This window comes from Staurois parvus, unplaced genomic scaffold (assembly GCF_062004578.1).
Source record: "Staurois parvus isolate SC_StPar_1 unplaced genomic scaffold, SC_StPar_1.0 ptg002140l, whole genome shotgun sequence".
NCBI classification, from domain to species: Eukaryota; Metazoa; Chordata; class Amphibia; order Anura; family Ranidae; genus Staurois; species Staurois parvus.
In genome coordinates this window covers 4805395-4829050 of record NW_028319936.1, presented here as the reverse complement: position 1 = coordinate 4829050, position 23656 = coordinate 4805395, and the positions used below count along the sequence as shown (strand labels likewise).

Sequence of the window (23656 nt, the reverse complement as noted above, 5' to 3'; positions counted from 1 at the left end):
CAAGCGTCGTCAGGCAGGCCGGGTCAATATCAATTGGGCAGGTAGGTACAGGGGGAGCAAGCGGAGAATGGTCGGGGTCACAGGCCAGGTTCAGCAGGTAGCAAGCAGCATAGTACAGAGGGTCAGGCAGAGGGATGGTCCGGGTCACAAGCCAGGGATCAGAACAGGTAGCAAGCAGCGTAGTACAGAGGGTCAGACAGAGGGATGGTCAGGGTCACAAGCCAGGATCAGAGCAGGAGAAGTCAGCAAAGGAACAGAAACAGGATGCAGGACAGATACAGGGCCCAGGACAAACACAACACCAAGGCAGAGTCTGCAAGTCTGGCCATCCCTTAAATACACCAGTATCATCAGTTCCAGGTGTTAGCTGGCTGAAAGGTTGAGTCTCTGATTGCTGGGAGCACCCGCTGGCCAGCCCTGGTACTGCAGATCAAAAGGCAGGTGAGTCCCACCATTGCTGGCCAGTCCATTCCTAACAGTACCATTCTCCTTTCGCACCATTACAATGGGGGAGGCATAAAGGCTCCTGGACTCTCTAATGATTTCGGCTTCCTTCAACTCCACTAACTGCCCTCTCAGGTTTTCCAGATCCCCCAGGGGAATATGTCGAGCTCATTTTTGAAATGAATTGTCCTTGCTCAAAAGGATCTGAAGCTGGGCACTCTTGGCACATCTAACGTCATAGTCATTCTTGGAGAACATTTTCTACCAGTTTGACAGCCTATCCTTTGTTCTCTGCTTCCAGTCTTCTAGCATTCTAGCAGAAGGGAGTCTTGGAGGCTGTAACCCTCTCTGAGGGTATTTTTGGGTGGATTGGACACATTACCGGGGTGACACCATTCACTTTCCCTAACAGCACTCAGGGTTTCAAGGTGATGAATTGTTACAGACTCCAATGAGCACTCTGCCACTGCTGTGTTGCAGAGCTCTCATAGTGATCATCTCTGAGACTATTTCTACTATGTCTGCTCTTCTACGGGAGTCCATATGTGTTGGTTGTAGGGTTGTACTGAATTGGGCTAAGAAGTCAGTGAAGTGGTAGACTCTGATGTAAAGTGTACTGAAGTAACTGAAAAACAGCAGGATATCTGGTAACTGAAGATGGTTTGGGTTGTGGAATCCTCTCACCAAGTCTGTAGTCTTAGCAGACTGAAGAATGGTCTCTTGGTTGGAGGGCCCCCTTGTCCTCTCAGTCCCTCTGAGAGTAAAATGATACCAGGCTTGATTTCATGATTGTCCTGCCTGCAGGGTCGACTCTCCTGGTTGTCAGCAATATCAGCGATCTGTAGTCCATCCTTCCAGCTCTCCGATGTGACCCAATCCGGCCCGGGCCCCATGACTCCTGCACTGGCATCCAGCACAAGTCTTCACCCTTGCACAGTCTCTCTATTTCCTCCAGGAAGTTCTCGGGCTTTTGTTTATATAGGCTCCTGCCCCTTCACCAGCTAATTTGCTTTCAGCCAGTCCAGACACAGTGGTCTTGTCTTCAGCATACAAGTTCAACAATGCTTTTGTCCTGGACATTAATCCTAAAGTTTTATAGATAGGCAACTCCTATCCTCACACTGATTAGTGGTTCCAAATTAATCCAAATTATTAATAACTACTGCAGTAGGGAACAGACATAAAAAGATACACTCAGCATCTTTACAAATAACTGTTCTGTTTAGTCAGCGCATTTAAAGTTATTTATACAGATGATTACCTAGGTATCACATTAATATTACAGTTGTACTTTTATGGTAACAAGGGGTGTTACATAGGCAGGTTAATTTCTAATCAGGACTTGAAGGAATGCAAAAGTAATCAAAACATTATTAGTGCCATGTGCACAATGAGTGCTGTGTACAATACATAGGCAAAGCATACAATAAATAATACAATTCTATACAGAATTTATAAATTTCCTTTACACTTTGCTATACTCAAGTCTGTAATAGCCAAACTGCTAAACACCGCCATGTTGTAGTCAATCAACATCCTGCAAACAGTAAAAGTGCAGTGTGTTATACATACATAGCACCCTCCTAGTTGGGTGCTAGGATTTGTATAGTTTAGGATAAGTATAGCTGTGTTTATCTGCTTAACAGAGAGCCTGTTAGGAAAATCTAATTGGACTCTCTGCTTAACAGAGTGCTGTAACTGATTAATCAAGTCTTCTCATGACGCACTTGTGCTGCTGAGTTTGCCTTGAGTTCTGCCCACCTTCTGAAAGCAACTAGAGCCTTCCAGAACCTGAGAGGGAACTAGGCAAATGAACAGCATTAATATGGATACAACCCTGGCCAATTGCAGGGGAGGGTGGTCCATTTGCATGCTGGGAGTGGTATTTATGTTCTGTGAGCACATAGGCTCAGCGTTTTTGCATGGAGAGGATTGCACCAAGCCAGGCTAGAGGCAGACTTGCCTCACCTGGCAATTGCTGCCAAGCGGGCCTTGAGGACCTGAATTTAGAAAGAGTGACCCTGGTTCTACAGAAAGCTGATAGAGGGGACCTGTCTGCCAAAGATCTGCCTAGTATCACTGGAGAGAGTCGCTTAGAAGTTTGGAAGGAGGCTGCCATTCTGTCCTTGGACTTTAGAATACAGACACTGAGAGATCTTGGGGAATCTGTGAACTTTGCGACTCCTCTGGTGCTTGACAGTCAGTGTGGGTCTGAGAAAAAAAGGGTACACTGGCTGGTGTTCTGAAGAGCATGTCGAACTGTTGCTACTGCAAAGGACTTTGCTCAGTTCCATTACTTTTGGACTGCCACAGTCTACCGCTAAAAGGACTTTGCTCACTCCTAGACTACTTGCTACTAGAATTTAAGGGGAAGTCTGCTATCTGCTTTCAGCCAGGACTTCAACAGTGCTCAACTAATTGATCAGCTAGATGTCCTCAGTTGTGAATAGTTCACTGTACTGTAACCATGGAGGAGCAATGTTCTCAGCTTAGCTTGCTCTCCTGATCTGGACTATAAGCACTTCCTTTCTTCATACCCCTTTTACAAAGGGAGCAGTGGTGGTGTAGTTTACAGATAGCTGGGAAATCTGATAAACATTGTATGGAATTTCAATTCAGTGAAAATAAGGTTACAAGGATATTGAAACTCTGGCAAGGTCAACAGGTACTTTTCTGTACCTGGATAAATGTATTTAGCCTGTTCTTGAGGTTAAATATCCTTTAATGTCATTTTGTGTAACAAAATAAGTCTGTATCATGCTAAAGTGAGCACTACCTTAAAGACAGATATATTTATAGACCACTACGGTTTTTTTTTTACCGTCTTCCAAGTCGATGATGCCAAGACTGCTAGTATCTCTGATAAATAAACGACCATCACTAATTGTTCCAAAGGTGTCTCCATCAATTTGTGTAAAATAAAAAAAGTAATTCAAGTCATTGTTGCTCAAATGGTGTATGGTTTGAAGAAGTTGGTACACCAGGTCTGCTGCTATTTCAGGAGCAGAGTTGTTGAAGGAATTAAGTGGACGGGAACTTGTACTCACAAACAGGCGTCCACATGACCCTAAGTACTTTGGGAAAGGCCATCCCTCTGCTCCGGGGAACATCTAAAACAGCAATAATAAAATATTCTAAGGATAATATTTAAGAATCAAAAGGTTAATGTTAACATTTTTAATTTAGTATCAATATCAAAGTGCCAGCAATGCAAGCAGTTGCCTGAGGCTGTTCAAATCAAATCCATTGGGCTGTGCTGGTCAGCCTAGCCCAATGCAGTATCAATGCATAGACAAAAAATAAACCTTGTTCCCTATTATGACAGTTCACAATACCATGCTATGTGGTGTGTACTGAAAAAATGTTTTTTTTCAGCACAGCGTAGCACAACGTAGCGCAATCCACCTCACTGTGGCCAACAGAACAGCATGAAATGTCACTTTATGAAGTTCTAACAAAAAAAAGTTTCAGTGGGATGTGCATTAAATAGGGGGGTGGACTCATGCGCTGCCAAAAAATCCTCTCAGAAGATGAAGTAGTTGCTAACACCCAGCTTTGATATGATGTATAACAAATTAGTAAAAGAATGTGTGTACTGTGATATACTTGAAATGAATAATGAAAGGCAATAAAAATAATAAAAATTGTGAATAAATATAGATTAGTGATGTGACACTGTGTGTAATCAATAAACAATGTTAATGAACCAACTTAATTTCAAATATAAAATGTACCATGATCCAAATAATTAAAATACTAGTGACTAGGAGACAATTAAAATCAAAAAGTGATCAAATCATACACCATGACAATAGGTAAATTGCAAAAATCCCAAGTGTAAAAATAAATAAAAATAAAATAAATAAAATAAAAAATCCAGATTTCAATTCTTCAACTTTATATATTGCGTGCTCATAAAAATCGTGCCAATCTATCCGGCACCATCTGGCCTGTGCGCTCACCTAAAAAATATGACACTCAAGGAGTCATAAAGCATATTATATCACCGGATAATCCCAGGCAGGATGGATCTCTCCCTCTGACTGGACACAGGATCAGCTCCCACCGTGATCAAAAGTTGGTCAAAACACCTTTAGGGAATCTTCAATGGCTCATAAATGAATGTGGAACATTCCTGTGTCCAGTTAGAAGGAGAGATCCATCCTGCCTGGGATCATCCGGTTATATAACATGCTTTATGACTCCTTGAGGGATGTGCACTGACACCACTGCATTCATATCATATTCCAGCAGCCATACTGTAGTGAACGCTGCTGGTTGTTGAACACACTTTAAACACACTTTAAAGAATGAAAAAATAGGAATTTTGAATTACCTGTAAATTCTTTACCTTGGAATACAGTACAGTAGACAAGACTTGTATCCTTAGACTATGGGATGCATGCAAGAACCATCAGGTGATTGGACACTGGCAAATAAACTTGGTGGGACCACCCGCAGAGTGCACCATATAACCTTACCCACTCCATGAGACTTTGTGAGTATTTGGAGTGCAGAGGACAACGCAAAAGGTAGTGCTAAAAATTGAAAGTGTTGGTCTTCCATAGTAAAATGCAGAAAATGCTGGTGTGGGTGGAAATAGGCATGTGTAGATAGGCATCTTGTATGTCTATCGATGCAAGAAATTCCTCTTGTCTTATAGAAAGCATATCTCCTTGATTCCATCCAGAATTTTGGTACAATTTTGAGTTTCTAAATCCCATATTGGGTGGGTGCCTCCATTTGGTTTTGGTACTGTACATAAGTTTGAATAGAATCCCTGAAATTATTCTTCAAAAGGAACTAGTACAACCACTACTGTGCCTGATGGTGATGGGAGGCAGTCATTAAATCAGTCTTCTTTCAGTCTGTGGCTGCCACATTCAAAGGCAAAAAGCAAGGAGGGGCAGAAATAGAAACTTGTACCCTTTGAAATGACAGATTAGAACCAGAGTTTCAGAACTTCTTGTATCCAGATTGGCACAAATGCCGACAGACATCCCCTCACTCCTATAAGTGGGGGTGCCCCTTCATTGTGAGGAGGGCTTCTAAGTACACTTGGCAGGCTTGGGAGTCTAGGGCTTGCAACAAAAGGAGGTGCTAAGCCTTGGTTTGGAAGCAGATGACCAAGGAGAGTGAAAAGGACTCTTTCCCTCAGAAGAATTAACAGTCATAGGAATAGGAGATTTATGCTTTTTTGCATTAAAAGCACCTTTTTACAAGCACCTTTACTTCCCCAAACAGGTGTTCACCATCAAAAAGCATGCAAAGAAGACACTTTTTACAAGCAGTTTCAGCAAACCAAGCTTTTAGCCACAAAGTCCTGTATACACGCATAGAGATAAGGGACATTCCAGAGACCTGGCAAATTACATTCTCTAGAGACCCACCACATAACAACAATTCTGATGGCATCAGTTTTAATTGTACTAAGAGAGCAAGGTCCTCAAGGAAGGTAGCAAATACAACACCTCCTGTGCTCAGGGACCCAGATCAGAAGTGGGTCGATGGAACAATATAAGAAAGTTTGTCCAGTAACCGATCAAAGGTTGTGCAGCTCTAACACGAGCCTGGGGAAGCCCAATAGAAACTGTAGTGAAGAACAAAAACAAAAGCGCACGAACCTTGCGCATTACCTCAGTAAGCAAAGGGTGAATTTATTGAATTAAGATATATACTCACAAAAGTGGCAATATAAGGCATATAGAATCCAAAATCGAAGCACTGGAATAGGAGACACGTGTGAATCCCATTGAGAGGGGAGACTCTCAGGGCGAATCTGACGCGTTTCGAAGGGAGATCCCTTCTTCCTCAGAGCTCCGAGGATTTTTTGGATTTTATATGCCTTATATATTGCCACTTTTGTGAGTATATATCTTAATTCAATAAATTTACCCTTTGCTTACTGAGGTAATGCACAAGTTTGGTGCGCTTTTGTTTTTGTTCTTCACTACAGCCTCAAGGAAGGTATGTTCTTAATTTATATGCCCTGTCCTGTTAGCAATAGTCTGAAAAATATACATAGCAGTAATAGCTGGATGTGGGATAGAACTTGCAACAGCAAAGAAGGTCGTTAAGAGGACTTCTAGACATCTATCAACAAAATCCTTAAAAGAGAGAACATCCTCGATAGGAGATGTAAGGTGTTCATTGAGAACTGAAATGGCAGGATTTACCACATGAACTGTCCAATTCATTTTAAAATCATTTTCATTAGTATACATCTCAGCAAAAATCTTAAGAGAAGTGAAAACTCTCTTAGGGTTGGGCCAGTCATTATAACCTGCTCAATCAATCTGAGTGTATTGGAAGCATCTTTCTGGACTTTTTTTTAGTGTCCACAGGGACCTGTTTAGACTGTGGAGATCCAGGTGCTGTTACACAAAGTCTAGCGCACACAGCATGAATTAGTGTGTCCACAGTAGAAGGTATTTAAGTTGAAGCCATAGCTTGAGCCTCATAAAATGCAGGGGAGGGAAAGTTCTCTGGAACATCTGCTATAAAATAAAGGTACTTATCACTTTCCTCCATAATATCAAAGGAAGCAGGTTCTGGTTTTGAATCTTGGACAGGTTAAGAGGGAATAGTAGGCTTGTATCATGTCGGCCTCTGGAAATTAAAGGTTCTCTAAGCGAGGAGAATTTTCTAAAGAATTCTAAATAGTGGCAGAGAAATCTGCTTTTGTCGTACAAGCCACATGTGTGCCTGAGAGGGAGCCAGAGTCAGATAGATAATGGGAACAGTGTCAAATTATAACATTGTTCCAGGACAATGGAGCAGTGAGTAAAGTTTCCAGTAGGCACTCTTCAGAACACATACTATTCGTTTCCTTTTGTCCTAGCTACCTTACACCTGTGATCTGCTATTGCTAAGTCAGGTGATCCCCAGCAGAGTACTAACGAATATGGTATGTAAAATGGATACAATAGTGTCCAGATATAGGAGCATCTATAACCCATGCACTGACCATGTTCCTGTGTGTCAGGGATCCAGGTATGACCAGAGATGTGTGGACTGACACAGGGAACAGCAGGCTTCAGAAATGATGACATAATAATAAAATTTATTAGGAGCACAAATATACAAACGCACATGCAACCAGAAAAAAAAACCTCCAACTAAATAATAGATATGAACAATTGTAGTCAGGGCTGGAGAGGTGGAGTGGTCAGGACTGGCCAGGTCAGGAACAATCGGGCAGATACGGTACAATTGGAGCATGCAGGAGAATGGTCAGGAATAGCCGGGGTTGGTGCAGGTGGAGTTCTAGCAGAGTCAGAGTCAAGCAGGAGAGTCAAGCAGGCAGGATACAGGAAACAGGATCAGGATCAGGACAACAGGGCACATGGGAAAACACCAAGGCACTGATTGTAGGCCTGGTGCTGCTTAAATATACCTCCTGCAATCAGCCTCAGGTGATGGCTTGATTGCAGGAGTGAGATCCTGGCTGCTGAAAGCACCCGCTGGCAAGCACCGGTACTGCAGCCCTCACGGCAGGTGAGCCCATTCTAGACACACCCGCTGGCAAGCATTGGTACTGCAGCCCACACGGCAGATGAGCCCATTCCTGACAGTGCCCCCCCTCAAGGAGCGGCCTCAGGACGCTCCAAACAGTCCTTAATGGCAAAAATGTTCCACCGCCCGGGTCAGGTAACTGGCTGGATATCCCACTGCCGGAGTCAAGCGACTGGTTGGGTTTCCTCCTGGTAGACCTATCTTTTTGTAGGAGACCGCAGGAAGGCAGGTTGCTGGACACAGGATTTCCAGAAGCAAGCTGGGAATCAGGGGCTGGCACATCAGGCTGGGCAGCGAGCAGAGGCACATCGGGCTGGGCAGCGAGCAGAGGCACATCGGGCTGGGCAGCGAGCAGAGGCACATTGGGCTGGGCAGCGAGCAGAGGGACATCGGGCTGCGCAGCGAGTAGAGGCACATCGGGCTGCGCAGTGAGCAGAGGCACATCGGGCTGGGCAGCAGGCACATTGGGCTGGGCAGCAGGCACCAGGTTATCGGGCTGGGCAGCAGGCACCGGGTCATTGGGCTGGGCGGCAGGCACCGGGTCATCAGCCTGGGCGGCAGGCACCGCGTCATCGGCCTGGGTGGCAGGCACCGGGTCATCGGGCTGGGCGGCAGGCACTGGGTTATCGGGCTGGGCAGCAGGCACTGGGTCATCGAGCTGGGCAGCAGGCATCAGGTCATCGGGCTGGGCAGCAGGCACCGGGTCATCAGGCTGAGTGGTAGCTATCGGTTCCTCAAGCTGGATAACGGACACCAGGGCATCAGACTGGATAACGGACATCGGGGCATCAGGTTGGATAACAGACACCGGGGCATCAGGCTGGATAACGGACACCGCGGCATCAGGCTGGATAGCATCATCAGGCTGGGTAGCGGGCACCAAATCATCAGGCTGGATAGGATCATCAGGCTGGATAGGGTCATCAGGCTGGGTAGGGTCATCAGGCTGGGTAGAGTCATCAGGCTGGGTAGAGTCATCAGGCTGGGTAGGATCATCAGGCCGGGTAGGACCATCAGGCCGGGTAGGATCATCAGGCCAGATAGAAACATCAGGCTGGGTATCGGACACTGGGTCATCAGACATCAGGGCATCAGGCTGAACAGCGGGCACTGAGGCATCAGGCTGGACAGTGGGCGCCGAGGCATCAAGCTCGACAGCGGGCACCGGGTCATCTGGCAGGACAGCAGGCACCGGGTCATCTGGCAGGGCAGCGGGCACCGGGTCATCTGGCAGGGCAGTGGGCACCGGGTCATCTGGCAGGACATCAAGCGCAGGGTCATCTGGCAGGTCAGCGGGCACCGGGTCATCTGGCAGGACAGCGGGCACCGGGTCATTTGGCAGGACAGTGGGCATCAAGGCATCTGGCAGGACAGCGGGCATCAAGGCATCAGGCAGGGTAGCGGGCATCGAGGCATCAGGCAGGACAGTGGGCATTGAGGAATCAGGCAGGACAGCGCATCGAGGCATCAGGCAGGACAGTGGGCGTCAAGGCATCAGGCTGGACAGCGGGCGTCAAGGCATCAGGCTGGAGAGCAGATGTCAGGTCATCATGCAGGATAACAGAAGGCGGGTTCTCAGACACCAGGCTGACCGGTTTGGATATTGGCAGGATGGTACTGGTGGGAAAGAATTTTCTCTTCTTCTTGGGTTTAGTTACTGAAGTACTGCAAGTAAATGCAGGGCTGTAAACGGAGGGAGCAGCTGAAGACAGAGAAGAGCTGGAGGATGGAACAGAGGAGGGAGCAGTTGCTACAGAGGACTTCTTTACAGGATTAAAGGCAGGATAGGTGCCGTGAGTGGGAACAGGGTACTGATATGTGGTTGATAGCAGGGCATACTGGGCCGTAACTGGGGGTGCTGTGGGGAAAGAAGGAAGAGAGCTTTGAGAAGATGAATGATTAGAAGCGGGACTGGATTGTTGCAAGCTGACTGAGGCTGGGTGTAACAAATCTGACTATGTCTGTAATACCGGTAGATTAGCTTACACGTAGCCTGTCTGATCAAAGACTGCACTGCGTTTATAAAATCCACAAGCACATGTGGTGGACATGCTGAATAATGCTCAAGGAAGCAATCCGGATCATCCTCCAACAACCATACTAATGACTCTACTTGATCTGCACTGAATGGCGGAGAAAAGTCATCCCTGCTTTCAGGGGTACAGAACAGAGCCAACTCAGCACAAGCCTGGATCAATGGCTGCACCTCAGAAAACTCCGTGCCCTGATCTACTAGTGAATGAGCAACCCGCATGCACTCTAGCAGCTGATCCCTGGCATACTCCTTCAGAATCTCATAGCGGTATTCTCTGTCTTCTATTACTAGCAGAGACAAATACACAACCTCCTCCGGATGCATCCTTCACAACAAGCCAAGATGGCTTCCCTGTGCAGCCACTTCTGGTCAGGACTGGCCTTGGTGTTATGTCAGGGATCCAGGTATGACCAGAGATGTGTGGACTGACACAGGGAACAACAGGCTTCAGAAATGATGAAATAATAATAAAATGTAATAGGAGCACAAATATACAAACCACATGCAACCAAAACCAAACCTCCAACTAAATAATAGATATGAACAATTGTAGTCAGGGCTGGAGAGGTGGAGTGGTCAGGACTGGCCAGGTCAGGACCAATCAGGCAGATAAGGTACAATAGGAGCAGGCAGGAGAATGGTCAGGAATAGCCGGGGTCGGTGCAGGCGGAGTTCTAGCAGAGTCAGAGTCAAGCAGGCAGGATACAGGAAACAGGATCAGGACAACAGGGCACATGGGGAAAACATCAAGGCACTGATTGCAGGCCTGGTGCTGCTTAAATATACCTCCTGCAATCAGCCTCAGGTGATGGCTTGATTGCAGGAGTGAGATCCTGGCTGCTGAAAGCACCCGCTGGCAAGCACCGGTACTGCAGCCCACACGGCAGGTGAGCCCATTCCTGACACTGTGGCTGTGTCTCTGCAGAAGATGGCAGCAGTAATGCAGCAACATATTATGTGAGTTTTCAGTGTGAAAGGCAGCTGGGAAAGTGTCATCTAGGAGACAGGATGCAATCTCACCAAGCATTCACCCTATATAAATCTAACTTTATTAACCTCCGTAGCGATCTGATTATGCCCATATTTCTGTGCTCAAAGCGGTACATTCTTTTGCATGGAAATATGTATTTTTTTTATTGTAGGCCTGTAATTTTTAGGAATAACTCACTGAAATCTGTCCGAACAAGAGTCTAGTAAACATCCCGGGTATGTTAAAATTTGAAACACGAAATCATAAATTATAATTTAATAAATAATCAAAAAATTAATAAAATAATAATAAATTTAATTCAATAATATAATCAAACCAAAAACACTGAAATTTGAAATAGAGAGCCAAGTTCGCACATCACTGAGCAAAGTCGCACAATCGTTTTCAGTGTCTGATGACGAATTTCCCCACAAATCATTATCACTCAATTCTGCAAGTGGTTCTAATTTACTATCACTGTTCTCTAGCTGGTCTAAAAGTGCTTTTGACCTAAAGGGACGCTTTTTGGATGCCATGGACTTTTCTCAGTTTCAGGGCAGAAAGAACAGTAAAAATGCAGGCAGGGCACAGGACAAAGCACTAGGGACAAAATGTATGTGAAATGATTTGATATAGTAATGTTTTACTATGTGATTTTAGTGAATGTCACTTCTTCAATTTTCAAATTTCCCACCAGTTCCGTCCCCGTATGTCCTGATGTCGCAGGGAACGGAACCCGGAAGACAGATGCCGGCATCGGCCGGAGGACTTTGCTGGGGACACTGCAGGGAGGACATCGCGGGAGCGCAGGACAAGGTAAGTGAAGAAGAGATCCCAGAGCAGCACTGCAAGGTATTCCCAAGTATAGCTCGGGGTTACCGCTTGTGGTGCTGAAACTTTACCCTGAGCTACACTCAGGAATACCTCCAGGGAGTTTAACTACCTGCCGACCGCAGATAGCCGAATGACGGTTGCACTGCGGCCGGCCAGTTCTGGGTGGACGTCATATGACGTCCTCCCAGAACGCGCTCTCCTGCGCGCCCCCGGGGGCGCGCACCCGGCGATCTCCGTGATCGCTGTGTCCTACGGACACAGCTGATCACGTGACGTGGTAAAAGGCCAATCACAGCGGCCTTTTACCACGTGATCAGCCGTGTCCAATGACACGCTGATCACCGGGAAATGCAAATGCCGGTTCTCGGCTGCACTTTCCTCACGCTGTCAGAGCGTGAGGAAAGTGCTGCCGAAAACCGGCAGTTGTCAGAGCGGGGATCGGCACCGATCATCAGGATCACTGTTCATCAGTGCCCTGATGATCGGTGCCCAGCAGTGCCACACACAAGTTCTGCCCACCTGTGCCCAGCAGTGCGCTCACCTGTGCCCACCCACCCACCTGTGCCCAGCAGTGCCACCCACCTGTGCCCACCCACCTGTGCCCAGCAGTGCCACCCACCTGTGCCCACCCACCTGTGCCCAGCAGTGCCACCCACCTGTGCCCAGTAGTGCCACCCACCTTGCCCACCCACCTGTGCCCACCAGTGCCACCCACCTGTGCCCACCAGTGCCACCCACCTGTGCCCACCAGTTCCACCCACTTGTGCCCACCAGTGCCACCCATCAGTGCAGCCCAGCAGTGCTGCCAGTCAGTGCCACCAGTCAGTGCCCAGCGGTTGTGCCAGTCAGTGCCCAGCAGTGATGTCAGTGCCACCTATCAGTGCTGTCTATCAGTACCCATTATCAGTGTCACCTATCAGTGCCACCAATCAGTGCCGCATATCAGTGCCACCTATCCGTGACACCTCATTAGTGCTGCCTATCAGTGCAGCCTATCCGTGCCACCTCATTAGTGCTGCCTATCAGTGCCGCCTATCAGTGCCGCCTATCAATGCCCCTCAGTGCTGCCTATCAGTGCCCATCAGTGCCGCCTATCAGTGCCCATCAGTGCTGCCTCATCAACGCACATCAGTGAAGGAGAAAAATTACCTGTTTGAAAAATTTTATAATAGAAACAAAGAAACTTTTTTTTTTAAAGTGCCCAGCAGCGATTAAATACCACCAAAAGAAAGCTCTATTTGTGAGAAAAAAATGATAAAACTTTCATATGGGTACAATCTTGCATGACCGCGCAATTGTCATTCAAAGTGCGACAGCGCTGAAAGCTGAAATTTGGCCTGGTACATAAGGGGGTATAAGTGCCCGGTAGGCAAGTGGTTAACATACAATTCCTCCATCCATGCTGCCAAACAAGCCTACTTTTTCACTCTTATTAATAGCTTGTCATCCAGTCCTCATCGTCTCTTCTCTACTTTTAACTCTCTACCTCTATCTCCACCTCCACCCAGCACCTCACTCACTGCTTACGAGATTGCAAATAATTTCAAAAACAAGATTGATGCAGTTCCTAGGGGCATATCCACTGCACAGACATCCATCCCACTTAGCATACCTTATACTAAACCTCCCTCAACACTTTCCTCTTTTGACCTTGCCACTACTAAAGAGGTCACTAAAGTTTTCTCAGAAGCCCGTCTCACCACCTGCCCCCTGAATCCTGTCCCCTCTCAGCTAATAAGGGCACCCTCTTCTTCTGTCCTATGCTCCCTCACTCACATCTTCAATCTGTCCCTCTCTAATGGTGCCTTCCCCACCCCTCTAAAGCATGCACTCATCACTCCCATACTTATAAAACTGTCCCTGGACCCCACCAACCTGAACAACTTTAGACCCATCTCCCTGTTCCCGTTTACCTCTAAACTCTTAGAACACTTAGTCTACAATTGCCTCAGCTCCTACCTCACTGACAACAACCTTCTTGACCCTTTACAGTCTGGCTTTCGCTCACTACACTCCACTGAAACTGCCCTACTAAAACTCACTAATGATTTACTAACTGCTAAAACCAATGGCCACTACTCCGTACTCTTACTACTTGACCTCTCTGTGGCTTTTGATACTGTTGACCATCCCCTCCTCAAAAAAAAAACTCTACTCTCTTGACCTCAGAGACTCTGCTCTCTCCTGGTTCTCCTCCTACCTATCGCAGCGCTCCTTCAGCGTTACCTATAACTCTGTCTCCTCCTCTTCACTCCCTCTCTCCATAGGAGTCCCTCAAGGTTCTGTCCTTGGACCCCTTCTCTTCTCCATCTACACCTCCTCCCTTGGTCACTTCATAAACTCCCATGGCTTTAAGTACCATCTCTATGCTGATGACACATAAGTCTATCTTTCTACTCCTCACCTCAACGCTTCAGTCTCCTCTCGCATCACTAACCTACTAAGTGACATATCGGCATGGATGCCACTCCACTTCTTCAAACTTAATCTTTCTAAAACTGAGCTCATACTATTCCCTCCAGCCTGTGCCCCCTCCCATGACTTCTCCTTCAAGATTCAAGATCAATAATACAACCATCAGTCCCTCCCTTCATGCCAGGGTATGAGGTGTAATCCTAGTCTCCCATCTGTCCTTTCAGCCCCAAATCCAATCACTGTCCAAATCTTGTAGACTTCACCTCCGCAACATCTCCAAGATACGCCCATTCTTAACCTTTGAAACCACTAAGCAACTTATTCACTCCCTGGTTATTTCTCGCCTTGACTATTGTAACTCCCTCCTCATTGGCCTACCCCATCGCAGGCTATCCCCTCTTCAGTCTATCATGAATGCTGCTGCCAGATTCATCCACCTTACTAAGCGTTCCATATCTGCCATCCCTCTCTGCCAATCCCTCCACTGGCTACCCATTGCCCAACAAATACAATTCTAAACATTAACAATCACTATAAAACCATTTATAACTCTGCCCCAAATTACATCACCAATCTTGTCTCCAAATATCACCCAAACCGTCTTCTCCGCTCCTCCCACAACCTCCTGCTCTCTAGCTCCCTTTTCTCCTCCTCCCATGCTCATCTCCAGGACTTCTCCAGAGCCTCCCCCATCCTCTGGAATTCTCTACGCTAATCTATCAGACTATCGCCTACTCTGCCCACTTTTAGGCAATCCTGCCTTCAGCTAATAATGGAAACTTCTATTCCTTCTACCAGTTAATCCCCCACAGTTATTACCTTTTGTACCACTAGCCTCTTCCTCTTAGATTGTAAGCTCCAAGGAGCAGGGCCCTCCTAACCCTCTTGTATTGAACTGTATTGTCTCCCTTTATTTTGTAAATCGCTGAGCAAATTGTTGGTGCTATATAAATCCTGTATTATAATAATAATAATAATAATAAAAGACAAAGCGTCATATAGGCCTAAAAAGCAGCAACAGTGGTGTTGCACATGGAGGCACCACAAGCAGATACTGAACATCAAAATGGTAGTAGGCCACACACAACAGAGGCAAGGCACATCTGCCCAAAGTGGCTGACAAATCAAGCCATAGCACAAAAAGAAGGTTATCTTCCTTATCCCAAAGACAGAGCATTGAGCTCCTTGTAGCAAAAAAAGAGCTGCCTGTGACTTGTGCCTCCTCAGTTCTCACTACTTTAAACTTGTCCTGCCACTGGCTAATTTCTAGTGCATACCTAGTGACTGTAGCTCTAATATATTTGAAAAAAGTATGGAGATTGGAGTTCGCAGGGGATATACCGTAGGTTGGTAGTTTAAAGTGTTTTTTTAAATGCACTATTTTTTTACTTTTAAAACAATGCATCGCAGTGCAGTGTAAAAAGGGAGATCACAAACCATACCATCAAACTATGGGGTTATCAGATAATTTTTTTCATCCACACATACCTGAGGAGATACCTCTCTTTGGCTTTGCAATTTGCTTTTGTTGTGGCTGCTACTTCTGCTGATAAAAGTTGGTCTAGTACAGCTTAATAAAAACAAATGTGTTGCTAATAAAACTATCAGAAAAAGCTTTTTTTAATGATATGAATCAAATAAAAATAGATTTGTGTGCTGCCGCTGTCTGTAAGAAAAGCTTAATAAAATGTAATCCAACAGCCCAAATAAGCTTCCAAAAGTACATTGTTGCTGAGGCTGTTCCTGAAAATAATGCTGGTTCAGCACACTACATACAGTACAGCTTTAAAGAGGAAAAAAAACAAAAGCAAACATTTATTATATTGCAGCTTACTAATTCTTAGATGTGATGGCTGCATTCGTTTTCCTTCTTAGAGTATCTTTCCTTTTTTACATCTGGTGATCCAGCTAGTATGTCTGTTGTTTTTCAAAAGAATACGCTCTCCTACAAATGTATCAGTTAGTGTTGAACCCAACCATTTACCACTAACAGCGATGCTTACAATAAAGAAAATAAATAATAGCGCCTATGGTCAAAATGAAAATTATATAACTCCCTTATAGTGTACCAGCTGCAAAAAATCACCATAAATAAAGTGTAACAATTAATACAATAAATAATTTGCGCTAGTATATATAAATATAAATATAAAAGTGCAATTCATAAGTCCAAAAAATATATACCAAAACCACAAAAAAAAAATGTGCAAAAAACTTTTTTTGTGCAAAGAAAATGTCTAAATATAAAAATAAAAAACCACCAAAAAACCTTGATAATTTGATGGCAGATCATCCATATATATATTTTCAGAAACGAAATTCTGCAGCCCACCAATCCTCATAGATCGAATAACAGAATAAAAGAAGCTTTTCAAATTATCGGAAATCCACTTCTCCAAAAGACAGAAACCACCTTCAATCGTATCCAAGGAAGAAGATGCCAGGCACTCGAGAGAAACAGAGAGACTTCATGGTGCAATATTATAAAAGCCAATACCTTTATTAGATACTCATTGCACTTACTCAAAAAGGTGTCCCAGCCGACACCAGCATCAACAGCATAGCAGTAATCATATAAAAACGAGCCTAGCTACTCAGCACATGCGCAATAGCTGGCAGCCAAACGTAATGACGTCACATCAATCAAGCTCCGCCCTATGCGTTTCGTCATCGACGTCCTCACGGAGCGGATAGATGTGAGACGTCGCAACTTCATTAAATATTCACTTCACACAAAACGAACAGCTGACATCAATGGGGAAATCACGCAGACAAGCCGCCCCATGGATGACAGGAGTTCACAGAGGGTATACAATGTATATAATATATTTGCCATCACGAGCAAAAACATTAAAAAATGGAAAAGAAAGCAAATAAAAAGGAAATTAAGAAAAATCAATAATAATAAATAAAACAAATAAATACATTAGCGGACCAGTACCTTCTAAGGCTGTATCCCAAAAACAGGAACTTAAAGGGCCAGTACCACATTAAACCCAAATAAAGGAGAACTCTAATAATAATACAAAAATGATACAGAAATAATACAAAAAAATTATATTAAACATACAATCTACCATATATCGTCATATAACAAACAACTACATAAAAGTTTTGTTAAAAATAATTAAAAATTTGTGAGAAAACAATTTAAATCTATATCAACATTTAACCCAAATGGTTGCAAAGAATTTAATTCATAAATCCAAAACGTCTCTTTTTTGGATATCTCATTAACCAAATCCGAGCCTCTCCAATGGGGTTTCACCATCTCAATCCCATAAAAAGTGAGTAAGCTCGGATCTCGGATTTAAATTGGTACATAATTGTGATCCGAGCTTACTCACTTTTTATGGGATTGAGATGGTGAAACCCCATTGGAGAGGCTCGGATTTGGTTAATGAGATATCCAAAAAAGAGACGTTTTGGATTTATGAATTAAATTCTTTGCAACCATTTGGGTTAAATGTTGATATAGATTTAAATTGTTTTCTCACAAATTTTTAATTATTTTTAACAAAACTTTTATGTAGTTGTTTGTTATATGACCATATATGGTAGATTGTATGTTTAATATAATTTTTTTGTATTATTTCTGTATCATTTTTGTATTATTATTAGAGTTCTCCTTTATTTGGGTTTAATGTGGTACTGGCCCTTTAAGTTCCTGTTTTTGGGATACAGCCTTAGAAGGTACTGGTCCGCTAATGTATTTATTTGTTTTATTTATTATTATTGATTTTTCTTAATTTCCTTTTTATTTGCTTTCTTTTCCATTTTTTAATGTTTTTGCTCGTGATGGCAAATATATTATATACATTGTATACCCTCTGTGAACTCCTGTCATCCATGGGGCGGCTTGTCTGCGTGATTTCCCCATTGATGTCAGCTGTTCGTTTTGTGTGAAGTGAATATTTAATGAAGTTGCGACGTCTCACATCTATCCGCTGCGTGAGGACGTCGATGACGAAACGCGTAGGGCGGAGCTTGATTGATGTGACGTCACTACGTTTGGCTGCCAGCTATTGCGCATGTGCTGAGTAGCTAGGCTCGTTTTTATATGATTACTGCTATGCTGTTGATGCTGGTGTCGGCTGGGACACCTTTTTGAGTAAGTGCAATGAGTATCTAATAAAGGTATTGGCTTTTATAATATTGCACCATGAAGTCTCTCTGTTTCTCTCGAGTGCCTGGCATCTTCTTCCTTGGATACGATTGAAGGTGGTTTCTGTCTTTTGGAGAAGTGGATTTCCGATAATTTGAAAAGCTTCTTTTATTCTGTTATTCGATCTATGAGGATCGGTGGGCTGCAGAATTTCGTTTCTGAAAATATATATATGGATGATCTGCCATCATATTATCAAGGTTTTTTGGTGGTTTTTTATTTTTATATTTAGACATTTTCTTTGCACAAAAAAAGTTTTTTGCGCATTTTTTTGTGGTTTTGGTATATTTTTTTTGGACTTATGAATTGAACTTTTATATTTATATTTATATATACTAGCGCAAATTATTTATTGTATTAGATGCTTACAATAATCAGCTTTCATTTATTCAAGTAAAATATTTATCCCCATATGAAAAAAACTGTTGCTGTAACTGCAGGGTAAGCTGGAGTTTGGCTTCAGTTTGTTAGTGTATCTAATTCTGCTAGCACATCTAATATTCTTCCCTCCCCAGACACACAATCATGCTGTCCAAATGTGCCCCCTGTGCTGCTTCATCCAAAGTGGGGACACTTTAATACAGGTGTAAAGCTGGCCATACACGGGTCAGTTCTTTTTATTAAACCAGTGGGTTGACAAAAAACACCTGACCCAATTCCCCCATATACACATTTGTGTGAATGCAGGAATCCTTCCTGCTGAGTCATTGTATTCAGACAGTGGGGAAACATCCCAGCTGACAGAATACACAGATCAGCTCTGCAGCCTATAGCCTGAAAGTGTGCGCTAGGTGTGCAATAGATGTGCGCAGCCTATTGCATTAGGGTGTGTACCCAAAAGTGCAAACACACCTGCGTGTGTGTGTGTGTGTATATATATATATATATATATATATATATATACACACCTTTACAATTGTCCATAATCCCTTGTTTAGTGAATAAACCTCAGTTGCGACAATCTTAAGGCGAGGCTGGTAAAAAAGGTCAGATGTTGAAGTGACAACACCTGCACTGAATCTGCATGAACTTAAATACAAGTTGGAACAACTTGGAAGGAAACAAGGGGGTAAAAGATCTGGTATTCACAACCCCATCATCATTTTTCTTAACCTTCTTAGCGGTTTTCCCGAGTGTAGCTCGGGGTAAAATTTCAATACCAAGAGCGGTAACCCCGAGCTACACTCGGGCTTACCATGCGGCGTTGCTCAGGGGGTCCCTGCAGCACTTACCTTGTCCTTCGCTCCCGCGATGTGTCCCCTGCAGCGTCCCCGGCCATCTCCTCCGGCTGATGCCGGCATCCCCGGCTTCCGTGTTTCGGTCCCTGTGACGGCGGGACGTACGGGCGCCGGCGGGAAATTTGAAATTTTTAAAAAATTTTATTTTTGCTGTCATTGCTGTTTCAATGCATTTCACATATATTTTGTCCCTACTGCTTTGTCCTGTGCCCTGCCTGCATTTTGACGGTTCTTTCTGCCTGGAAACTTAGAAAAGTCCATGGCGTCCAAAAATTGTCCCTTTATGTCAAAAGCGGTTTTAGACCAGCTAGAGAACAGCGATAGTAAATCAGAACCACTTGCAGAATTGAGTGATAATGATTCGCGGGGAAATTCGTCATCAGACACTGAAAATGATGTTGCGACTTTGCTCAGCGATGTGCGAATTTGCCTCTGTATTTCAAATTTCAGTGTTTTTGGTTTGATTATATTATTGTATTAAATTTATTATTATATTATTATTTTGTATGATTATTTAATAAATTATAATTTATGATTTTGTGTTTTATCATATCTGGAATGTTTACTAGACTCTTGTTCGTACAGATTTCAGTGAGTTATTCCTAAAAATTACAGCCTACAATAAAAAACTACATATTTCCATGCAAAAAAATGGTACCGCTTTCAGCACAAAAAATCGGAAAGAATCATACCGCCGAGGAGGTTAACTATCTTTGCAGAAGTCCTGTGATACTAGCTTTCCAACCAATCAGGAGGCTTGGTGTATGGTCACGTGAGCTCCTGCCAGGCGTCCTGATTGGTTGTAAAGCCAATACCACTCTCCTTTGCGGCACTTTGCTGGTCACAGAGGAGATCTTTCTGGTCTCGCCTCCAGCACATTATCTCCCTGTCTGCAGACTCAGAGTGAAAGAGAAGTGCTTCCACAATTCTCTTATAAGCAGAGCTGCTCAGTGGCAGATCTTTCCCATCTCCCTTCCACCACCTCCCTGGCACACAGAGGTTAGAGGAGACGTTATCTCCTCTACCTTCTATTAACTACCAATATAGTTTCATTAATTACATTTACGTGTTCAGCTATAGTCCTTTAGACAGGAACTATGGTATAATGGAAAGGTTTATAAAAATGAAAGCCAAGGAAAATTGGGCCATTGTCCATAGAATTTAGGTGCCAGCTTTCATTCTCTAAACCAAGAAAAACAAAAGTCTTAATTGGGTTTATTATTACAAAAACTACTTCCACTTTTTACTTTTTTTTTGAGCAATACTACTCTGCCAAGAAAGATCACCTTTTAATTACCTGTAAGACAATGGGATGAGTGTTCACAGAAAGTGTGTAGAGCAGTCTCATTTTATCCCTGTCAGTTAGGTGGGTCATGTACACACTGCCAGCATCAAACACTTCAGTGTAACGCCGTATTATTCGATCTAAGAGGCGTTGTGAAGGACAGCGGAGGAACTGCACAGGTAGACCCTAAAAAAACAAAAATGAACAGAATATATATTTTAATTTTGCTCTGTCTGTAGTAATATGTACTAAAACACCTATAAGGAATGTTATTTATGTTTGCTATATAGCATGTATACTCTTACCAACTCCAGGGCTTTGCATACTGTAAGTATCCACCCCTTTGCCTTTTCCCACATTTTGTAATATTACAATTACAAAAGAAAGCAGTGCTCTTTTGTAAATTTTATGGCATGAAATAGGCTATAAAAATTAAAAACATATGTTCTACATTATCCTAGATTGTAAGCTCGAAAGAGCAGGGCCCTCGAACCCCTCGTGTATTGTATTGTTACTGTCTTGTCTCATGTTATGTCCCCCTTGCTACTGTACAGCGCTGAGCATACCCTTTGGCGCTATATAAATACTGTATAATAATATTAATAATAATTATTTGCAAATTAAAAAAACCCCTGAAAAGTCTTGATTGCAAAATTATTCCAACTCTGTTTTATACATATAAATATACTTTGGTGCCTTCATATAGATAGTTGAATGGAGCCCACATGTGTGTGGTTGAAGAATCACAAAATCTCAGAATAAATAAAAGCTGTTCAAACATGCTCCAGATTTAGCCCTGGTTCACATATATGCGGCTGTGCGGCCCGCATTTTGCACGGGCACGAGAGCCCATTCATTTGAATGGACTCCCATGCCCCGTGACACACAGGGAAGAAGTCCCTGCACTTCTTTGAAACCACAGCCTGCATGGGAACTTCGGTTCCCAGTGCAGCTGCGATTTCCAGTGCGGGCGGCATGCCATTAGAATTAATGGCGCCTGCCCCCGGGTGCACATTTCTCTGTGCGGGTGGTGCGGCTGCATGGATTTTCATGCGGATCCGCAGCCACACCACCCATACAGATGTGAACCTAGCCTTTGATAGAGTCTATGGGGGAGATTTACTAAAACTGGTGCACTCAGAATCTGGTGCAGCTGTGCATGGTAGCCTTCAACTTGTTCAATTAAGCTTTGACAATAAAAACTGAAAGCTGATTTGTTTCTATGCACAGCTGCACCATGCAGATTTAGTAAATAACCCCATTGCCTAAGTTAGCATCATGAAGACCAAGGCACTAGCCAAGTGAGGGATAAAAGTCTACAGAAGTCAGGGTTGTGTTACAAAAGTATATCTGAAACTTGAACCATTGCCTGGAGCATTATTTAATCTTATCTCGACCCCACAAAATTATATATATATACACTCTATTGCCAAAAGTATTGGGATACCCCTCCAAATCATTGGATTCAGGTGTTCCAATCACCTCTGTGACCACAGGTGTATAAAATCAAGCACCTAGGCGTGCAGACTGCTTCTACACACATTTGTGAAAGAATGGGTTTCACCTCAGGAGCTCAGTGAATTCAAGTGTGGTACCGGGATAGGTTGCCACCTGTGCAATAAGTCCATCCATGAAATTTCCTTGCTACAAAATATTTCACAGTCAACTGTTAGTGGTATTATAACAAAGTGGACAATATAACAATAGCTAAAGACCTACAAACTTCATGTGGCCTTCAGATTAGCACAACAACGGTGCATAAGAAGCATCATGGAATGGGTTTTCATGGCTGAGCAGCTGCATCCAAGCCTTATATCACCAAGTGGAATGCAAAGCGTCTGATGCAGTGGTATAAAGCATGCCGCCACTGGACTCTAGAGCAGTGGAGACATGTTCTCTGGATTGACAAATCACGCTTCTCTGGTAATCTGATGGACGTGTCTGGGTTTGGCTTTTGCCAGGAGAGCGGTTCTTGCCTGACTGCATTGTCCCAAGTGTAGTTTGGCTGAGGCGGAATTATGGTGTGGGGTTGTTTTTCAGGGGTTGGGCTTTGCCCCTTAGTTCCAGTGAAGGGAACTCTTATGGTTTCAGCATACCAAGACATTTTGGACAATTCCATGCTCCCAACTTTGTGGGAACAGTTTGGGGATGGCTCCTGCCTTTTCCAACATGACTGTGCACCAGTGCACAAAACAAGGTCCATAAAGACATGGATAAGTGAGTTTGGGGTGGAGGAACTTGACTGGCCTGCACAGAGTCCTGACCTCAACTCGATAGAACACCTTTGGGATGAATTAGAGTGGAGACTGAGCCAGACCCTCTCATCTGACATCAGTGCAACAGACACACTCCTAAACCTTGTGGACAGCCTTCCCAGAAGAGTTGAAGCTGTTATAGCTGTAAAGGGTGGGCCAACTCAATATTGAACCCTACAGATTAAGACTGGGATGCCATTAAATTTCATGTGCGTGTAAAGGCAGGTGTCCCAATATCTTTGGCAATATAGTGTGTGTATATATTGTGGGAACTCGCTTCAAGTGGTAGAGCCTCTTCAAAGCACACAGCAACTCGCTTCTTCTCAAGGGCCTTTTTGCCCAATTTTATTTAAAAGAAAGTTCAAATAACAAAAATGCTTCCCACGCAGGGGTATCCACCATCAAGCAAAACAATTCAGCCTTCTGGCTCTTTCAGCTATATCGCTCTATCTCTGTCTCCTACAGACTTCTTCCACATGGTTGTTTTAGCACACAGCTAT

The 23656-nt window shown here is 43.9% G+C and overlaps 1 protein-coding gene across 1 annotated transcript in view; it reads right to left on the bottom strand.

Annotated features, from left to right (window-relative positions):
* DIPK2B (divergent protein kinase domain 2B) overlaps positions 1-23656 on the bottom strand; it is a 111896-nt gene that overhangs the window by 27447 nt on the left and 60793 nt on the right. Inside the window, exons 3-4 of the mRNA XM_089665131.1 lie at positions 20914-21087; positions 3266-3554 (exon numbers count right to left, since the gene is read on the bottom strand). Of these exons, the coding sequence (XP_089521257.1) occupies positions 3266-3554; positions 20914-21087 (463 nt within the window). The remainder of the gene's footprint in view (positions 1-3265; positions 3555-20913; positions 21088-23656) is intronic.